This window comes from Lissotriton helveticus, chromosome 2_2, assembly GCF_964261635.1.
Source record: "Lissotriton helveticus chromosome 2_2, aLisHel1.1, whole genome shotgun sequence".
Taxonomy (NCBI): Eukaryota; Metazoa; Chordata; class Amphibia; order Caudata; family Salamandridae; genus Lissotriton; species Lissotriton helveticus.
In genome coordinates this window covers 195,373,983-195,396,420 of record NC_136060.1, presented here as the reverse complement: position 1 = coordinate 195,396,420, position 22,438 = coordinate 195,373,983, and the positions used below count along the sequence as shown (strand labels likewise).

The following is a 22,438-nucleotide window of genomic DNA, read 5'->3' as shown; positions in this document are numbered from 1 at the left end:
AAAATGCGTGTTTACTTTTGCATTTAATTCATAGCTTAAGTGCATACAATATATATGACTGCAATTTTTCAGTATATTTGAAAATTTCAAAATGCATTTATGTATTTTGGGGTGGTAAGGTATACACTATACTCTATAGTATGTTGTACTATGTTATACTATGCATAGATTAGTAGATATGACCATAGTTAGCGTGGAGTGGGTGTCGTGTATTTCTATAGGTTCTGAATCGATCCCCCTATTCCTGACCCTATTCTGGTTAAACTTACTAGCTAGTTAACTAACAGTCAGCCCATGAGGCAAGAAAACCCCCATGATGCAGATACCGTTATCTGACGCAGTCACACTACGGCACAGGAACGTGTTATCTGATTAGGCCATAACGCTTGAGATCTAATTAGACAAGCGACATTCCTCCAGCCCCTGATAAGGCATACGACGTTCTCATAACAAATCAAACCTATGACAACCTGGATAATCCGTGCGGCCATTGTTTTGATTTCACAGAGAACTTTAGTAAAGAATGTGCTAACGAGCAAGTCGTATGACATCTTTATTGACGTACCTATGTCCATCCTTACGTCAATCCCGGCACCTTTAAGGTATAAATATTGCCGACCTTGCCCTATGCAAAACACACGCGTGGTGACAAGACGGAGCAGCCATACTTGCCGAAGCAGAGAGCAGAAGCAGACCCCGCAGGCAGCAGCCCCGCCTTCCTGACGCGCTGAGAGACGCGCTGCTATCTCAAGCCGAGAGACCCAGCACCGGCGCTTCCGGGTAGCCCTCGCAGGCAGCCTGGAATATCGAGAGCAGAGAAAGAGATACCATTCCTCATTCATCCTAAATTCCAGGTACAGAACTGAATAACCCCTCCTAGAGAATTCTTTAGTTATTCACTTGGCAAAAACAAACTTAACTTAAACTGTAACTTTCTATTCCCGCCCACGCATTAGACTTAGGTCAGGTACACGGGGTAGGCGTATTTAGAAACACCAGTTGAGTGCGTTTAGTCAAATGTATATGTGTATGTAAATATATTTTAATCATTTTAAACATCATATGGCTCAGAAACCATATCAATGTTTTTACAGTATTATTTTGTACTATTGCTTTTAACGTATGCACTTTACTTAACTATAAGTATTGCAATAATATCGATCCATTTCTCTTGTACGAGAAAAGAGACTGATCAATAAATAACATCTTTTATTGAACACGCCCGTCTCTTCCTTTTCTCTACATTCTGATGAGACTAAGAATGCACGTACTGACTGAGTAAAATAATTGCCTTGTGCTCACACGACTCTTGAGATTGACTCTTGATTAGGGGAGAGCAAAGTTGTCATGTTCTATGGTTGTCAGAAACTAAATCCCTTCTTGTCTAATCAGGGAAGTTAATCCTTCCTTGAACATTCGAGAAAGTTTCTAGCGAACTCTGAGCTTAGCTGGCAAACCCAAAAATTAAGTCTAGTATCGACAGTAGTAGACCTAGTTAACGTCTGGCCTAGGCCTTTACTGCTGTAGGTACTATTCCAATGCGCAGAGCCTATTGGGAAAATAGGAGCTACACTACAAATCCATGTCTGCACCACTAACTTCTACTTTATATTGGGATATTTTGAAAATCAAATTATTAGCCCAATAAAATACACCTAGCTGCACGTTGGGGGTGTAGATTTCTACCAGTTTAAAAGAGCCATGAGGCCATGTGAAAAGTTGAGGCTGTGGTGTGGAACAAATAACATAACACAGCTCTGCCAAGTGCCACGCTTCTTGTGTTATAATAACGCATTTCCAGTCATTTTCCCGCATTACCGCAATGTCTTATATTGTCACGCAAATGAACCCTGTCCTGAAATGTGAGAAAGTCGTCCAGTTCCAGTTTCTCACTTTGCTGGGACAGTTACATAAAAGCTGATCTTGTTTTTCAAAGGCCACAAGATGGTGCTGGCGTACAACGGGAGGTATAGGAATCTCAATACATTTATGACTTAGAAATATCCTGCTATCATAGAAACTCATTTGGAAGCCAAACGAACTTAAGAGATTTGAAGACCAGAACACAAATCCCCACACCCGCCTAGTTAAGGTAAAAAAACACCTCCTGCTCAAATCACAGTATCAAACAGATGTGGCTGTCCAGCCGCAAAACAAAGCTCTGGGTCAGTCTAAACTGCAGTAACAAAGGGAGCTACTTGGAGAACTGTTCCAGGAGAAGATCCCCTCTGTAGCCACTCTCCAATCCTGTAGTCGGCCTTGGGTCCCATGTTGAAGAGAACCTGGACAGACTATCGATTGATCATGAATGATCTGATCATGTAATTAATTTGACTCTTTCCCAGCTAGGGAGGCGCAGTCCTGGCTAAGGCAGGGAATCTCTGTTTATTTTTTTTTTCTCTGCCGTCCCTACCGGGGACAGATGTTCACCCTAGACAGAGGCTAATGCTAAGCTTGGGTCACATTATACTCTTTGCTAGAAAAGTGTCACTGATAGTCATTGAATGTCATAAGAACTGCAGGAGCCTGCGTTACGGCCCTGACCATGAAGTGATTTTGACTTAGCATGACTGCTTTAAAGTGATTTTGACTAAGAAAGTATTTTACGTACATATCATGCATCTGAGTAACTAACCTTTTCTGTGCTCTTTTTTCAGTTATGCTTTTGAAGTAGAAGGCCCACCAAATGGAAACATCAATGAGGGAAACAAAAACAGCGAACACAACAACCACATTCAGAACCCAAAACAACAACCACAAGTTCACCAACCTCAACCGAATTCTGAAGGCTTAAAAAATCTTGACATTACCAAGATACATCTTGGCTTTCATGATGCCAACGGAAATGCAGACGGTGGAGGAACAGAAAAGTGGGATTCTAAGGGAAATGGTGTGCTCTGTACTTCATATGGGAATGTCAACACTGGCCTATTCAAAGAATTCAGTGAAGAAGGCCATACAGTCGTTCTTGACCTTGGAAGGGAGTTTCACATCACCAGTGGCATCTCTCAAGAAAGCCTTTTAGGCAAACAACCTGACCTGGAAACATACACAAATCGGACACTTGTTTCAGACGAGCCCGAAAGCCTTCAAGATGAAATCTGCCAGTCAATTGAAGGCAATAGTTCTCTGACAGAAAGTGCCATTTTGGACATACGAAATGACACTGTATCACAGCAGAACACTCATTACCTAAATGACTGCTATGAGACAGACAGCGTTAAAAGTGGAAACATGGCTCTCTCAACTGGACACAATAATTCAAGAGGTACTAGCTTGGAATCTATAGAATCAGTGGATCCCAAAGTAGATTTTCGTGCCTTAGACCAATCTTTTCATCCTGTCAACTGGTTGGTAGGTATCGATATGATTGAAGGACCAACTGAGACGTATAAAAGAAGGGAAGCCGCAGAGGACGAGGACATTGACCCAGATGTGGCGGAAGCTCTCGCGGCACTGGCAGCAGCCACAGCTGGGGAGGACGAGGAGGAAGAAGACTTTAATGGGGAAAACGGGTATTGAGCTGACAACCAAAAAGAGACTTACTGAAGCAAGTCTATGAATTATTTCATTTTTATCAATATATTTCTTGGCCAAAGAGAGATCAGAATAATATTTAAAACGTAGTGCAATCAGTACTGACTGAGAACTCAATAGAGTGTACCTACGCTATGTAATTTTAAAAATTAGTAATTTTAAAAGCGATTCATGCAAATAATCAGGATGTAAGCGCTATGTAATCAAAAAACATAAAACACGCTGGACGCGGAATTTCCATTAAATTAAATTATACCTGAAAAGTGTTGCATCCCACGAATTTTTAATAATCTAGCTTTTCTGATTTTGGTAATAATGGAGGTTGCATAAAAGTTCTGATCGGTGTGTTCAGTTTGTTTGTCCGCTTCTTTGTCCACAATGTTTAATCCAAAGATTGAATGTTGAAGCAAGCTCTGATGGGATATTATATGTTCCTGTTGACGTGCGGTGTACAGTAACACACTATTGTAATGAATGCCACAAATGCGACGTTAACATGCTCTTTACAGTCCTTCCTCCGTAGCTCACTTTACGGCGGGATTTGGGCTTCTCAATGCCTTCAGTTTTACCACAAACACTAGAAAGAGATGTACGCTTGACAGTTCCTCATTAAATACTCTCTAGCCACCGGGCATGTCTCGGTAGAGCAGCTGTGAATCAAGGCTGCCAAACAGAATACGAGTCACAAAGCTAATGATGTTTATTTAAGCGCTCTTTCTCCTTTAGAAGGCGCGTGTGTGTTTATGACTTCCAGACAGAAATGCAACATATCCTAGTCTGGTTAAGAGGATTTTATGGTACGTATACTTGGAATTTCTACGGATGTACAGTCCAGAAGGGATATAAGTTTCCTAGAGAGATTTTAAATATTAGCGAGTGATATAAAAACTTGACACAAGTTTTATAATTCGGAATTGAGTTTCCCATTGTTATCATTTAGATGACGCCCACTTGTGCCTTTCAGCCACTTCACAGGGCCAAAATAAAATGTTTGGATACTGGGGGTAAATTTACGAACTTGTCACGGAGTGTATCGCAGCACAGCAAGCCCAGTGGCGTAAATACATTTGAGGAGGCCACCCTGCAAAGTCCATGGAGGCCCCCCGCAACCCCCCCCCCCTCATGCTCTGGACCAAGTCAGGAGCTCTCAGGCCTGTTCATGCACAGTACCAGACGGGGCCCCCTGGAGCTAGGGTCCACCGGCACTGCAGGGGCTATTGTTACGCCACTGAGCAAGTCAACTTGCTGCCCTGAAAGGGCAGGAACGCGCCATATTTAAGTCAATATGCCAAATTCCTGCCTTTTTCACCTGCGCTGGCACCCTTTAGGGAGTCTAGCACCAACACAGGCACCCTTGCAACATGGTGTAAGGATGCCTCCACTGCATGCAGGATTGCTTTTGTGCTGGAAGGGGCACCTTCCTGCACAAAAACAATCCAAAGAGGCATATTCCTCTATGTGTGCTGCAGAATGCAGGACACATGGAAAGAAGAAGTAACAAGGAGAAATAAAGATGATATTCTCGTTACGCCTCTCCTGGGAAGGCGTATCTTTTTGCACATTCCCAGGTTTACCAATCCTGGTAAATCTGAGAATGCATCAAAATCCATGGGAGTTGCGCGGGCACACCCACGCAATGCTGGTGGAATGCCTTCTCAGGGCAGAGTAGGGCAACGCAGCGATTTGCGCTGCATTGCTTTACTCCGGATTTATGGAGCCACTGAGGTCCACACAAAGTGGCCTTTCATGGCTTCATGAATCTCACTTAAGGTTTGCGTTGCCCATGTACCACATTGCATGGTGCGAACAAGATGCAAACCTGGTCATAAATATGGCCTTAGGGACCTAAGTGTAGTGGATTATTTAATATAGCTTGTGTGGGCACTTCTGAGGTGCTACGCAACACTGCACTGTATCTGTTGGCTTTTATAATGAAAAGTAAATACTTGCAATGCTTTGCGTCGCTTTGCAACACACAGACGCCTGTGCAAAATCTTAGTAAATAGCCCCAAGAGAGCTGCTCTTTTAATGAGGAATCACTATGGAATCTCTAGAGTAAAATAAGGAACATGAATGCAGTTCAAGTGGTGCCGGTGGCTTGGCAGCCAGTCCTTGGTGGTGAGAGATGAATGAATGAATCTACGCATAGTGAGGGCCATGGCACTTGTTAAGCAAAACAAATTTAATTGCGGGTTTATATAGCGCTAAGAATCGACTCCCGGAGGAGTATCTCCACGCTTCGACCGCTGGGGAACCCATCCTGGCTCACCCTGAGAGATGGTCCCTGATGGGTATCTCTAAGGTGCGACCAAGCATCCCCGGCGGTCTGGGGGGGCCGTTGTGAAGATGAGGCAAGCTGATGCCCAGAGTTGCCGAGTGTGGTTTCTGACTAGAGTAGGCACCGAGGCGAGAATTATCAAGTCCGCTGACCCTGGTCCACGACCCTGCCGCGTCGGGAATCGAACCCTGGCTGTTCTCTGCTTACGGGTCTGCCGCCTCTAACCAGTGAGCCACACTTCTCCAAATCACAGTACAAGTAGAATAAATGATGAATTTATCTGGCAGCCACATTAATTGTGAATTGGAGGGGTGTAACGTTGTACAAATAATGAGTTGGAGGGTGGCGAGATTGTACAAAATGTTACCGTGTGCTATGTTTATGCATTTGCAGTTTCTTCTGTAATGCAGTATCATGGGATGCCATACTAAACGGGGACACAGATTACAAATGTGTTGTATTAATGTGAAGTGTTGTTATTCCATGCCATGCTATAAAATATTGTATATAATTATCAGCACATCTTCCGTAAGCAGGCCTTAACATGCTAATGAGGAGGATTGAAAGAGGGACCATGTATTGGAGAAGTGTGGCTCAATGGTTAGAGCAGCAGACCCTGATGCAGAGGTCTAGCCCGGGACCAGGGTTCAATTCCCCGCCTCGGTGGGTCTTGGGCTAAAAAATTCCACGGACCTGATCATTCTTGCCTCGGTGCCTATTCCAATCATGGAGTCCCACTCTGCAACTCTGGGCAATAGCTTGCTTAATCTCCACAACGGCCCCCACAACACTAAGGATGCCTGGCCTCCACCTTGGGGGTGCCCAGGAGTGGACACCTCACAGGGAAAGCCAGGATGGGTTCCACAGCGGTATTCGTACAAGCGCCTTGAGACTCTTGCGGGTGAGTAGTGCACTATACAAGTATCAATTTACATTTACATTGTGTAGTTCCATAGAAAATACATTATTAATCCAGACACATGGTCATTGTAAATGTCTCACCTGCCCTTGTATAAGCTCAAACCTTAAACATATTGCATATATGGAATCTTATTTTGGACCTGCAGTAACAACTGAGATCTATATCAATGTCGTCCTGTGTTTTCGTGTAAATGTCTCAACCCTTCATCGCATTTCAGACCACACTGGTAATAGAAGTAGGGTCTCACATAGGTGACACCTGCTAGTATACACACAGAAACATCGGGGCAGATTTATGAAGGCCTTGCGCCGCCGGTGCGTCACTTTTTCCCATGTTAAAAATGACGCACCGGCGGCGCAAGGTCTTCATAAATCTGCCCCATCATTTATAAAGTAGACTAGGGAGAAAACAAGGCCTTGGTTGGGAATTACCTGAATAGAACAATCTAAATAAAAATAAACCTACTTGTGATGCTTTGCCTTGTTTGGGGATTACGTACATACGTAAAATGAACTATCAAAATATAAATGGACCTTCTTGGAAGATCTGCCTGGGACTATATACTTGACCTAGGACTATGCTAATTCACCCAAGCTGGAGAGCTGCTTCAAAAAACAAACGTATCTGCCATTTTGGATTTGTGGAAAATATGATACACGATTCATGCTTAAGGGATTTCCTAAGTTTTAATTACTACACACTATAGTCAAAGCATCTTAGGGGAAAGCTTAAGACTTGTCTTCTGATTGATTTAAAATTGCACCTTTTGCTTTAGGACATTTCTTATATAGTTCCTGGGTGAGCACACTGGGTTTTTCAGCCAAAGCCTAACACGGACTCCATCGATCAAGAAGCAGCGAAGGGCCGTCCTCGCGTCTCCTGGATTGGACTCGCCTATGATAGCTGGAGAAGCCAGCTTTCTAACTTCTTAGAAAATACAGTGAAATATTGTTTCTTGTGGCTATGCCCTGCCTGTCCATTTCTGGGGCCCTAAGTGTCAAAATTCCGGATATTTTGGCGACTTTGAAGTCCAGAAATAAAAGGGGACTTGAAGACCGGTTGCAGCCTTTTGCAGACACTCCTTGCAAATTAGATCATGAACTGGCTTTGCACGCAAGGAATGGGCAAAACACTGGTATCAACGTAGTGAGAGTTGTCATAGGTGATACTCATAATGCGACCAGCCTGTAAAGTCCTGTCTGACTTGTGGGGCACAAAGCCTTCAACACTTCAGATAAAGGATTTCTGAGAGTCGTGTCCAGCACCATTAAGGCCCTCACTCTGAGTGGCATGATAATCCATATAGTGCCAGTGTCTGTAGTCACAGGCCCCATCTGGATTACAAGACGTAGAGGCCTGGTCACAAACTGCATTGTAGTACCTTTAGTAGTACTAAAGTGGTACTACTAACGTACTCCAAAATGCTATTTACAAACGTATTTGCGGATGTTCCGCTTCGCCTGTCATTTTCTGTGCAGAGATCTCTGCCCCAATTGGACAGTATCTGTGTGTATTTTAGTAGTAAATGTGGGATGGCAAAGGTGAGTGGTGGGAAAATGTGAAATACCTATGACTAAAGGGAAGTGGATTAGGGAAGAGTAAAGAGAGGTTTAGACAGGGGTTTATGGAGGGACGTGCATCCGCACACAAAAGACTAAGAGACAGATGTATCAACATTGCATTCATTTAAAATGAATGTTTAAAATTAAGTTACAATAATATTTAACAGAAAAATATTTTTACACTTTTTTTAGTTAAATAAACCTTTCCCTATACTTTACCACAGGGACACTCCGCAATCGGAGAGTCTACAAAAGTGGTTATTCAAATATTGTATCATAATATAATATAATATTTATGTTTAAATATATCTATGTTTATATACTTGCACGTGTGTGTGTTGGGTGTGTACATATATATATATATATATATATATACATATATATATATATTACCTACTGGCGGTCGCCAGTAGGTATATATAGTTAGGATTTTTTCTCTATGTGATTTTTGAAAATTGAAAATTCTATGTCTAATAACTTTGGCGTTTGTGGACGGAATTGGCTGAAATTTTCAGGAAAATGGCACATTTTGTTTCTGAGCAGCCCTTGAAAATTTGGGGGGGGTTCGTCAAGGGGGGGCCGAGAAAAAAGGGGGTCCCAAAACGTGTTTTTAACATTGAGTTTTCCATAGGGCGGTTGGCCTCACTTTTAGCCCGAACGGCTGAATGGATTTGCACGAAACTTGGCAAAATTGTAGGGACTGGTAGCCCGATGTGCCTTTGCTAGGTCTCAATATATGTGCTCCAGTGGATTTTGAGAAATTAACGTTCAAAAAAAGATATATATCTGTAACAGCGGACCGGGCAGCGCTCCGGTTCGCGGACTTTACGCGTAACGGAACTTCGCGTAGCGAAGCTGATTGGCTCTCCGGCGTCTGTGAACATTCCAAACAGTCCGTAGCGGCCGCCATCTTGTCTCTCGGTAGGATCGAGAGACAAGAGGAGGCCAAAGCGAAGGGGCAAATGACCATAAGGGGGCATAGTAGATCCTCGCTGACCCCCTAGGTTTGATGTGGAGGTTTTAAAAGGGTCCCGCGGGGCAAAAAAAAATAATAATAATAATAATCGAACGGCTGAATGGATTTGCACGAAACTTGGTAAAATATTAGGGACTGGTAGCCCGATGTGCCTTTGCTAGGTCTCAATATATGTGCTCCAGTAGATTTTGAGAAATTAACGTTCAAAAAAAGATATATATCTGTAACAGCGCTCCGCTTCGCGTAACGGAGGTTTGCGAAGCTGATTGGTTCTCCGGCGTCTGTAAACATTGCAAACAGTCCGTAGCGGCCGCCATCTTGTCTCTCGGTAGGATCGAGAGACAAGAGGAGGCCAAAGCGAAGGGGCAAATGACCATAAGGGGGCATAGTAGATCCTCCTTGACCTCTTAGGTTTGATGTGGAGGTTTTAAAAGGGCCCCGCGGGGCAAAAAAATAATAATAATAATAATCGAACGGCTGAATGGATTTGCACGAAACTTGGCAAAATTGTAGGGACTGGTAGCTCGATGTGCCTTTGCTAGGTCTCAATATATGTGCTTCAGTGGATTTTGAGAAATTAACGTTCAAAAACAAGATATATATCTGTAACAGCGCTCCGCTTCGCGGAGATAAAATTATATCTGTATTACCTAGCTGTTGCTAACACCAGTTAGCGACGGCTAGTAGGAGATAGCGACCATCTTGGGCCCCACTTTGCATGTGAGTGATATTTATCACTAATGACATGCAAAGTGGGCATGCCAAGATGTTAGCGACTGGAAACAGTCGCTAACATCGCTATCTCCTATTATCAACTTTTGGAAATATTCGAGATAAGCGCGAATATCTCCAAAAGCTAGCACCTGCCCTGAGCAGTTCTTAGCCATGTTATCCAATGGGAGGTGGATAACATGGCTAAGAGCATTATCTCGGTAATGCATGAATATCGCTGAGTTTTCAGCGATATTAATGCATTGCGGTCGTTTATTATCGTATTTGCGATAAACCTTGATAATAGCAAGGTTTATCTGCGATAATTTCTGACGATGCTTAGCGGTAAAAAAATCGTTGCTAAGCATCGTTAGGGATAAATATCGCTTAACTTTGGTAATATGCCCCAACGTCTGTTAACGTTCGATTCGAAGGAAATCAGGAAGTGTTGAAAAACATTGTCTGCGCCATCTTGTCTTTTTTCAAATGCCACACTTTTGTCGTGCACGGCAGCCATTTTAGATGCCTTGACCAGACCCACTCTGTGCACGCTGTCGATCCTTAGCATGGCTCCCCACCCTCGCAAGCATCTCCCCCAGGCAGTGGTCACCCCCGCTCTCTGTCTTATGCATGGGTAATAAACCTCCCCCCATCTGCGCTGCTCTTCCCTGAGAATCACACCCTGTGCCCGCCCGACACCTCCCTTTCGCCCTATTCACTACCGCACCCTCTGACACTCCTTTTCCTCTGTGTCCGATTGTCCAGGCTGGTCCTAGGGTATCAGCTAGCCCTGCAGATGTAGTTTATGGCCCCAGCTGTAAAGAATCACCCCTCTTCAAAGGAGTTATAGTAGATCAAGGCCCACACTCGATGAGATCCGTCACAGCAGACGCGTTCCTATTATCTGAAAACCATCCTGTATTGTGATTGGGGAGGGGACCGAGCCTGAAGCGGAAGATTCCAGGGATGACTCTTTGTACATCAAAGTTTTTACAATTATGTGTCACATTAAAAATATATAGCACTCCGACAAAGTAGTAAGATTATAAAACTTTAATAACTTATAAATATATACAAGAAAACAAAAATAGTAATAACATATAAACATTTTTAGGGAAAAACAACGAAGTAGCGGTCGGCTGTGCGAATAGTCCCAACGCAGCACAACGTCCACATTTCCGGCGTGGGGCGTCGCGGGGGGTGGGTCATCAGTAGCAAACTGTTGTGCGAATAGTTCCAAGGCAGCAGAACGATGGCACCAAGGTGATGTCCAGTAAGTTGCCGCACTGGTTTTGGTATCCTACAATGCTGCTCCGAATAACGGCGTGGGGCGCCCCGGGGGAGGCGGCGTGAACGGGCCTCTCCAGGTGGAGTGTCATCTGTTGTAGTGGGGCGCCCCTTTACCGTTTCAGTTGCCATTCCGTCCGTTTTTGGTCCACTGTGTCAAAAGCCGCAATTCAGCTGAGTTGCGCCCACTCTTGCGGTACAGCGATAGGCGGCTGTCACAGGACTCTCAAAATGGCGGCAGGCTCTTTCCTTTTTGGGCCTGGTCCACTGAAATGGCCCTGGGACACCTTGGAAATCGGACGCTTGTCTGCTAGGTCTTGGACCCCATTCTCGAAAGCGTCCCCTCCGCCTTGAGGATTCATCAAAAGTTTTGGGGGCTTCTGGTGGGGAGCGGTTGCCATGATTGCTCGCGGAATGACCACGACGGAGCTACGAGATGGTGGTGCTCTCATGCTGACGCCAGCTTCAGTCTGAAACATCCAGAAACAAGGTGGGGCTTTCATCGTTTGGGAAAAAAAAAAGTTTTCATCCAATGAAAAGTGTTGTTTTTAGGTCATATGATCAAGCCTTCCATCATTAGGAAACCAAAAGTAAAATGAACCAATGAAAAGTTTTATAAACAATTCACATGACCTGTTATGCGGCATAGGGTATAAAATGCGGAGAAAATACGTTGGCACGTGAGGCGGCGCCAGTAGCGGACCGATGTGCGAATAGGCCGAAGGCAATACAACGCGCCAAGATCCGGATGGCACCGAGGTGGTGTCCAGCAAGTTGCAGCACTGGTGTGGCCATCCTACAATGCTGAAAGTCGGCGTGGGGCGCCCCGTTGGCCTGTGAGTTTGCGTCAGTAGCGGACCGATGTGCGAATAGGCCGAAGGCAGCACAACGCGCCAAGATCCGGATGGCACCGAGGTGGTGTCTAGTAAGTTGCCGCACTGGTGTGGCCATCCTACAATGTTGAAAGTCGGCGTGGGGCGCTCCGTTGGCCTGTGAGATGGCGGCAGTAGCGGACCGATGTGCGAATGGGGCCAAAGGCAGCGCAACAATATTTTCGGAATAGAAGACACCACAAGGCGCTGAGATGCCAAGATCCGGATGGCACGGAGGTGGTGTCTAGCAAGTTGTGGCACTGGTGTGGCCATCCTACAATGGTAAAAGTCGGCGTGGGGCGCCCTGTTGGCCTGTGAGATGGTGTCAGTAGCGGACTGATGTGCGAATGGGGCCAAAGGCAGCGCAACAATATTTTCTGACTGACACCACAAGGCGCTGAGATGCCAAGATCCGGATGGCACCGAGGTGATGTCTAAGTTGCGGACCGATGTGCGAATGGGGCCAAAGGCAGCGCAACAATATTTTCTGTATGGAAGATACCACTAGGCGTTGAGATGCCAAGATCCGGATGGCACCGAGGTGATGTCTAGCAAGTTGCTGTACTGGTGTGGTCATCCTACAATGCTGAAACTCGGCGTGGGGCGCCCTATTAGCCTGTGAGATGGCGTCAGTAGCGGACCGATGTGTGAATGGGGCAAAGGTAGCGCAAGAATATTTTCTGAATAGAAGACACCACAAGGCGCTGAGATGCCAAGATCCGGATGGCACCGAGGTGGTGTCTAGTAAGGTGCACTGGTGTGGTCATCCTACAATGCTGAAACTCGGCGTGGGGCGCCCCATTAGTCTGTGAGATGGCGTCAGTAGCGGACCGATGTGCGAATAGGCCGAAGGCAGCACAACGCGCCAAGATCCGGATGTCACCGTGGTGGTTTCATAGTTGAGAGGCACTTCATCTGCAGTGGGGCGCCGAGATCCAGATGGCACCGAGGTGATGTCTAGCAAGTTGCTGTACTGGTGTGGTCATCCTACAATGCTGAAACTCGGCGTGGGGCGCCCCATTAGCCTGTGAGATGGCGTCAGTAGCGGACCGATGTGCGAATAGGCCGAAGGCAGCACAACGCGCCAAGATCCCAATGTCACCGTGGTGGTTTCATAGTTGAGAGGCACTTCATCTGCAGTGGGGCGCCGAGATCCGGATGGCACCGAGGTGATGTCTAGCAAGTTGCTGTACTGGTGTGGTCATCCTACAATGCTGAAAGTCGGCGTGGGGCGCCCCATTAGCCTGTGAGATGGCGCCAGTAGCGGACCGATGTGCGAATGGGGCCAAAGGCAGCGCAACAATATTTTCTGAAGAGAAGACACCAAAAGGCGCTGAGATTCCAAGATCCGGATGGCATCGAGGTGGTGTCTAGCAAGCTATGCAGTTGAGTTGTGTGCGCACTTGCGGCGAATAGGTCGAAGGCAGCATAACAATGTTTTCTGAATAGAAGACACCACAAGGCGTTGAGATTCGGTTACCACCGAGGTGATGTCTAGCAAGTTGCCGCACTGGTGTGGCCATCCTACAATACTGCTCCGAATAACGGCGTGGGGTGCCCGAAGGGGGGGGGGGAGGCGGCGTGAACGGGCCTTCCTAGGTGGAGGCTCGTCTGCTGTAGTGGGGCGCCCCTTTACCGTTTCAGTTGCCATTCAGCTGAGTTTCGGCTGCTCTTGATGCTACAGCGACAGGCGGCTGCAACAGTACTCTCAAAATGGCGGCCTGTTCTTTGGATTTGGGCCTGGTCCACTAAAATGGCCCTGGGACACCTTAGAACTCGGACGCTCGATTTTTTTTTCCTTTCCTGTACATGCAAAAAAAGGTAAATGCCCGGTACGTTACACGCTTCATCTGCCACGATGAACTCTCCAGAGGAACCGAAAAAAAATATAGTTATGGTAACTATACCATGCATCGTCATATGGAGAGGTGGCACCAATTAATTATAGTGCTGCATAAAAGAGAGATTTGGAGGAGAACCCCTGACCTGCTAGTACATTCATCAAAGAAGTGGCACTGACAGCATCAGAGGCAAGGGAAACGGTCCCAAATATTTAGAAGAACTTTGGAAAGATTAAAATGACATGTTTAGATTGTGGCAAATTAATTTCATGTGGACAGATGAGTGTTACTCTAATAAATACAGCATATGAACATCATCATAGTCGATGGTTGGTAGAGACATTTTGACTATATCCTGGACCTGCCCGTCCTCGCCCAAAATGGCGCCGGAATAAATGGGACTCGTAACTCCTTGTTGTGTACTGGTTGCAGAACCTTGAAATCACGAGATACGTATGCAGTTTTGAAGCACATGGCGGGCGGGGACGAGAATTGATTGAATATTTCGACATCCCTATTGATATTAAGTTCTGATGTGTTATTGATTACTGTACTATTGAAAGTTCGAATTAACGTCACCCATGGTACTTGCCCGCAAATGTATATCTAGATAATTTTATTGTAACTGGCCCTGTCGTATTTTAATTATAAAATGTACGTCCACCGATTCCGTAACTGTTAGACACCTTAGTTCTTGCAACCTAATGGCCCGCCCGTTACGTTCCTCTACAGTGTAAATGTCTACTCATCATATACGATTACAGTTTGCTCCGTGGCAGGTCCACGTGGTTATAGGCTCGTATTTGTATAATGAAATTTTCACAATAAAGGTTTTTAAAAGCAAACATGGTAGTAGTATATACATTGGTAAAGTTTTTAATAATAGTCACTGTTTTAGAATCATTAAAAGGCAAGTGAAATAAAGCAGACCAATTACATGAAGGGTAAAAGGTATAATACGAAGGAACGCAGTAAAGATAAATGGTCAAGGGCTGTTGTGTTTTCTATTCCTGCAACATAAAGTGATCGATAAGAATCTCATATTCAGGCGTATCGGCGACTAAGACAGCAGGTCGACCCTCTTTTGCTCAACGGCTCCGTCATGGGACGAAGAAACGCTCTTTTTTTCGAAAAAAGAATATATTTTACTTGCAGGACAGTTGTAAATTTTCCGGGAAAGTACATTAGCCTGGAACATTAAAACATATATTTAAGAAAAAATAATGTTCGGAAGTAATAAAAAGCGTAATTTTTAGGTCATATGACCAAGCCTTTCATCATTAGAATAAGAAAAGTAAAATGAACCAATGAAAAGTTTTATTAACAAGTCACATGACTTGTTATGCTTACGTTACGCGCTGCGCGCCCCGGATGACTTCCGGATGCGCTAACGCGGCGCGTCATATTGCGCATTACGCGACAACGCAGGTCCAGAATATAGTCAAAATGTCTCCACCAACCAGCGGTCGGAACACAACCCCTTTCAGCAGGCTAAATAGTTCTGTTAAATGACAACAGAAGGGACAGGCAACAAGACCCATCAGTCAAAGAGGGGAGGGCTAGTTCTTCTCTACCGGGTTACATTGGGGTGCTACCGGAACTGATCGAATTGGTAGTCTACAGTGTTTCTGGATGTTTCAGACTGAAGCTGGGGTTAGCATGAGAGCAGTACCATTTCGTAGCTCCGTCGTGGCCATTCCGCAACCAATCATGGCAGCCGCTCTTTATCGTTATTTTGGGCGGGGTGGGTGGCGGAGCCGAGCTGTTTTGCAGCCATCATTGTGTGGAGTTCAGTTCATTTCACTAGTTTTGTATTTGTCATGAGGGGTTGTTCCTAATGTTTCTATTTTAGCGAGGTCAAAAAGAGATCCCGTTAGTGGCCTACTGATTTTGCTCGATTCCTTTTCTTTTTTTTTTTACACGATTTTTCGTTATCTGCAAAGACTAAACAGAGTATTGCGACTCTGTGTTTGTTTGTAAATAGAGAATGAACCAAAGAGAACCAATTCTAAAACAGTAAATACTTGGATAACAATCAATCAAATGGAGAGAGAAGCAGGCACGACGTATTACAATGGGGGCAAAGGCCTGCGTTAACTACCCTTCACTATGTGCAAAGAGAGAGTACTTCTAATAGAAATGAGGGGGGGGGGCACCATTCAAAGCAGATCAGTGTGCATAAACACGAAAATGTTTTCACTTACCACGTACTTGACATTCGACAGCTTATGATATTTGCTATTAAAAAACCATTGAAATTCACTGAAAAAACCATAGGTTATAGATCATATATAGTTAGGAATTAGCATTTACAAAACCTTGAAAATTCACTGAAAAAACCATAGGTTATAGACCATATATAGTTAGGAATTAGCATTTAAAAAACCTTATTTTACTCACACAAAACCATTGAAATTCCATATATAGTTAGTTGCACTAACTATATATCGCGCACCCGCAATCCACTGCTGATGATGTCACATATTACATCATTCATGACATGGTCAGTGACATCACTGATGACATCACTGATGACATCTCAAATGACATCACTGATGACATCACTGATGACATCTGAAATGACATCACTGATAACATCTCAAATGACATCACTGATGACATCTCAAATGACATCACTGATGACATCTCATTTGACATCAATGACCACATCACTGATGATATCATTCATGTGACAATACAATGCATCTCCTCACACTTTAATATAACCTCTGTTACACCCAGTGTTAAATACAGAGTATAATTTTTGAAACCATTGACACACCAATACTAGTTACTACATACGCACTCAGTGATTCCTATGTTTACACACACATTCACTCATTTACCCATACAATCATTCATACATACAATCACTCATCTTTACAACACTATCATATGCACTCATACACCTATACAGACTCTCACACTCTGTCACTCATCCATGGAGTTACTCACACACCTAGTCAGTCCTGTAAATAATCAATCACACTTCCATTTTCTAATCTATACAGTTAAACATAGAGCACCTTACATTTTGAAACATATACTAACACATACTTACTCTCTTATACAATCATTGATACAAGTACACATTGATCTGCACAGAGTCACACACCTCCCAGCCAGCCACACACACACTCAGTCTCCCATACAAATACTTGGGCAATCAATCAATAACCCATATAGTTACTCATATAGCTACTGACCAACACATGCAGCAGTTTACAGAACAACAGACATAATGATGCACAAATTAAGACAGTTTAGTCACTAACCCATGCACTCAGTGAGACACATTTAATCACTCACTCATACAGTCAGTCACGCACCTACTAAATCCTTCATCCAGACACTTCTACATCTACTCATTCTTCAATATGTAAAACATATTTAAACTTTACAGAAACACACAGTCACTGGATGATGTCATCAGTGATGTCATTTGAGATGTCATCAGTGATGTCATCAGTGATGTCACTGACCATGTCATGAATGATGTAATATGTGACATCATCAGCAGTGGATTGCGGGTGCGCGATATATAGTTAGTGCAACTAACTATATATGGAATTTCAATGGTTTTGTGTGAGTAAAATAAGGTTTTTTAAATGCTAATTCCTAACTATATATGGTCTATAACCTATGGTTTTTTCAGTGAATATATATATATACATATATATATATGTATTGTTCCCAAAAGTGCCCGAGCCTGAGGACGCTACTCCATGAGGCTTCGTTCACCATGAACTTTAATTAATTGACCAGCATTTCCATTAAGACATTGAGAGTCCCTGGCACGTTTCGGGGCATCCGCCTCTTAATAATAGAGAATAAGCAGTCAGTTTCACGGCTGCGCACTACATTGATTTATAATTGATTTCCAATTACATGCCACTCTCAGGTGAGTGATTACTTTTGCATATATATATATATATATATATATTACCTACTGGCGGTCGCCAGTAGGTATATATAGTTAGGATTTTTTCTCTATGGGTTTTTTGAAAATTCTATGTCTAATAACTTTGGCGTTTGTGGACGGAATTGGCTGAAATTTTCAGGAAAATGGCACATTTTGTTTCTGAGCAGCCCTTGAAAATTTGGGGGGGGTTCGTCCAGTGGGGGCCGAGAAAAAAGGGGGGTCCCAAAACGTGTTTTTAACATTGAGTTTTCCATAGGGCGGTTGGCCTCACTTTTAGCCCGAACGGCTGAATGGATTTGCACGAAACTTGGCAAAATTGTAGGGACTGGTAGCCCGATGTGCCTTTTGTAGGTCTCAATATATGTGCTCCAGTGGATTTTGAGAAATTAACGTTTAAAAAAAGATATATATCTGTAACAGCGGACCGGGCAGCGCACTGGTTCGCGGACTTTTCGCGCAACGGAGCTTTGTGAAGCGAAGCTGATTGGTTCTCCGGCGTCTGTCAACATTCCAAACAGTCCGTAGCGGCCGCCATCTTGTCTCTCGGTAGGATCGAGAGACAAGAGGAGGTCAAAACAAAGGGGGAAATAACTATAAGGGGGCATAGTAGATCCTCGCTGACCCCCTAGGTTTGATGTGGAGGTTTTAAAAGGGCCCCGCGGGGCAAAAAAAAAAAATAATAATAATAATTGAACGGCTGAATGGATTTGCACGAAACTTGGCAAAATATTAGGGACTGGTAGCCCGATGTGCCTTTGCTAGGTCTCAATATATGTGCTCCAGTGGATTTTGAGAAATTAACGTTCAAAAAAAGATATATATCTGTAACAGCGCTCCGCTTCGCGTAACGGAGGTTTGCGAAGCTGATTGGTCATTCTGTCACTGGGCTATAGTTGGGCTACATCTGGCTGATATTTGGGCTACATTTGTTTTTTTGTGTGTCTGGCGGCCATCTTTGGGCTACATTGGGCTACATTGGGCTTCATTGGGCTACATTCGGCTAATTAGCAAATAGCTCATCGCAAACTAGGAATGGTAAAGAATCGCTATTTATTCCTTAAAGTTCGCTATTTAGGAAATGCAAATAACTTTGATGATACATATGGCGGTTCATCTCTAACAAGATAAGAAGCATAGGGATACATTTATGATGACTGGCGCATCACCAGGGATGTGTTAGTCATTCTGTGCCGCTGTTCCGTCACCTATGGTGTGCTGCATTTACAATGCGGCGCATCATGGGGCAAAAACAGCACAGATGCGTGATGTATCTGTGCCGTGAAGGTGGCGCATTGCTGGAGTTGTATCGCAAGTGTGATGAAGCTCCAGCAAGGGTCGGGGGTGCCCCTGTCGCAGGGTTTCTGTTCTCACACAGAACTGTGGACAGAGGATTGGAACCTCGGCGAATGCATTGCTGGAGTTGTATCGCAAGTGTGATGAAGCTCCAGCAAGGGTCTGGGGTGCCCCTGTCGCAGGGTTTCTGTTCTCACACAGAACTGTGGACAGAGGATTGGAAACTAGGAATGGTAAAGAATCGCTATTTATTCCTTAAAGTTCGCTATTTAGGAAATGCAAATAACTTTGATGATACATATGGCGGTTCATCTCTAACAAGATAAGAAGCATAGGGATACATTTATGATGACTGGCGCATCACCAGGGATGTGTTAGTCATTCTGTGCCGCTGTTCCGTCACCTATGGTGTGCTGCATTTACAATGCGGCGCATCATGGGGCAAAAACAGCACAGATGCGTGATGTATCTGTGCCGTGAAGGTGGCGCATTGCTGGAGTTGTATCGCAAGTGTGATGAAGCTCCAGCAAGGGTCGGGGGTGCCCCTGTCGCAGGGTTTCTGTTCTCACACAGAACTGTGGACAGAGGATTGGAACCTCGGCGAATGCATTGCTGGAGTTGTATCGCAAGTGTGATGAAGCTCCAGCAAGGGTCGGGGGTGCCCCTGTCGCAGGGTTTCTGTTCTCACACAGAACTGTGGACAGAGGATTGGAACCTCGGCGAATTAGGGTGTCCCAAAACTCACGTTAGTAATCAAAAACTCCTTAGCAAGCTAGGTACAGTGTCACATTGGATATAACAAACTCTCAATGTTTAGACAATCCAGAATATGAACTTATAGTACCTCAGGATACGTGGAACTCATGAACAGTCGGTCGTTATAGATTTCTTAGAAACCAGAACATGGAGTTAAGAAGAACAGATGTGTATTTGAAATGTTTATTTACTAATGCCGTCTTCTCAGGCGTAGTACCTTAGATAATAAAAGTACACATATTATCAGTAGCAAAATTACCAGCATAGTTACTAGTACATAAAAAGTGAATGGTGATAGTATGTTAACATGCTGTAAATGAATAAGAGTTAGCAACACTTATAAGCAGCCGCGGGCCGTGGAGGGAGTTACGGTGGGGCAGGGAGGCGGGGAGGGGGAGGGGCAAGGTAGAGAGGGCTCCACCCTGCTTCTCCCCCTCCCCGCCTCCCTGCCCCATCGTAACTCCCTCCACGGCCCGCGGCTGCTTATATCTCACCCTCCCTAATACACATATTATATTATTTGCTAAGAAGGTCTCTTTGTGTTGGTTTAGGGCGTGCCCATACTTTAGTGTCTTAGATTTGAAGGAATCACATCAGCATACACCAGCTCTCTCTTCATGTGAACCGCATCAACTGTTGTGTATGTGTGTTCGGCAAAGCAATATAAAACCCGCCTCATGCCCAGAATTGGCAGAAGTTGCACTTATGTTATGAGTATGAAGTCGTGGAGATCAGACCTCATAACAATTCTGTATCGTGTTGTTCTTGAAACTTTAGCACTCGCTGTACAGATATAGTTTAACAAGTAAAGCAGATAGTAGACCAATAACATATTATTCTCATGTAAACCACGATGAACTACTAGGTGGAAAGCTAAAGCAACAACTAAGTGTCGTGTGCAGAAGTTGCAAAAAAGGAAAAATGGCGTTTAAACCGGTAATGAGCCCATGCTAACTTAACACGGTGTAAAGATATCCAGGACCTAGATGACACCTCCTCATGATCCGGAAACGAACTGAATAAGATAATAGAAGTGCCATCTCATGAGAGCAGATTGCAAGTTTATATGTGGACGGTCCGCAAGGTAAAGCATTAAAAACTAGGAAAATTTAATGCTAAAGAAAAATAAAACAGCCAAGTACTTTATCGAGTCTTAAGCCAATAGGCAAGGTAAATAATAAAAACTTGACAAATAAGTCAATGAATTGTCAATGAAATGCTAGTACTCAGCATATCAAACATGAAAAAGGTCTATGACATAACTGTGTATGCAAAATAAGCTGCAACAGCCTCCAATAGGAAGTCACCGTCTTCATCCGAAAACAGTTCAGCCATCCAATTTAAAAGCGGAAAAGAACATACGTGCTCTCCCAGCACCGGATCCTCTATCACCATCAGAGGACAGCTCGGTGGGTTTTCAAGAAAGCTCTGTTCCAAGAAAGACTGTGCTGCCGCCAGTAAATTCCAGGGACCAAGTAGTCCATGCATCAATGCCACAGCCATAATCCTTTCGCCAGGACAAACCAACTCGTGAGTAATGATAGGAGTCATCAGCTGATTAAAGTCGACGTCAGGAGAAACCGGTCCGCAGAGACACAAATCAATGGCCCAATCGAAATCACAGGTCAGGCAGTGAAATACAGGCTGGACACAGGTGAAGTAGGAGAACCGAAAAGATAATCCATATGCCGTGCTTAATATCGCCAACGGCATTGTGCCATAATATTCTAGCATGCGATTGCGGAACAGTGTCAGCAGCTGCAGGGTCGGAGGTTGCATAGGAGGGACATCCATATTTAAAAATGTAAAAAAGCACAAGAGCGTCCGCTGGTAATGCAAGTAAAAATGCCAATCCACGAACCAGAGTGCAGAAAATACAATGAAAGGAAGCAGGGATGACTCCAAAGATTTTCTCAAATGAAGTCACGAGACCACTGGTAACAACTTTAAAAAAGTGCACCAGGGACTTTGTGGAGGATGCGTTAAAGATAGTCGGAAACATGTTGCTGAAATTGAAAGGCAAATGTTAATTGAAAAAGGTTTTGCACCTCTGTATGGGTGTTCGCTATGTGAAGTACGAAAGTTTCACGGGCCGAACTCAAGGCCACCTCTCTCTGAGACAAAAGAGCTCTTATTCTTGCCATGCCGTTGAAACGTGTCTCAAGGTTGGTATTTGTGGCCAGATTGAAAACTCCCTATGTTCATGTGTGGGAGGAAATAGAACATTTCTGCAGCAAATAACCCGTTCACTTACTGTTACGATAAAAGGAATACTTTTAATTAACTCAGAACAATCTTCATTATTGAGCATCAAATAACTACCATTTTCCAACAACTTGAACGTGGGGATGATAGCAGGAACTGGCGTGCCTTGCAACACGCAAGCCATATTTGGTCGGTGTTTGTTGCATGAACCGTGTAACTGTATGTGCCTACACATTAGTGAATGATCTGGCGTCTCAGTGCATTCCTCTCCATTCA

The 22,438-nt window shown here is 44.2% G+C and overlaps 1 protein-coding gene across 2 annotated transcripts in view; it reads left to right on the top strand.

Annotated features, from left to right (window-relative positions):
* Positions 1-3,800, top strand: part of LOC144821377 (uncharacterized) — a 357,336-nt gene extending 353,536 nt beyond the window's left edge. For both annotated transcript variants that reach the window (XM_078678357.1, XM_078678356.1), the window contains one exon: positions 2,658-3,800. In XM_078678357.1, coding sequence (XP_078534483.1) covers positions 2,658-3,522 — 865 coding nt within the window. In that variant the 3' untranslated portion in view covers positions 3,523-3,800. The remainder of the gene's footprint in view (positions 1-2,657) is intronic.
* Positions 3,801-22,438: the final 18,638 nt, after the last annotated feature.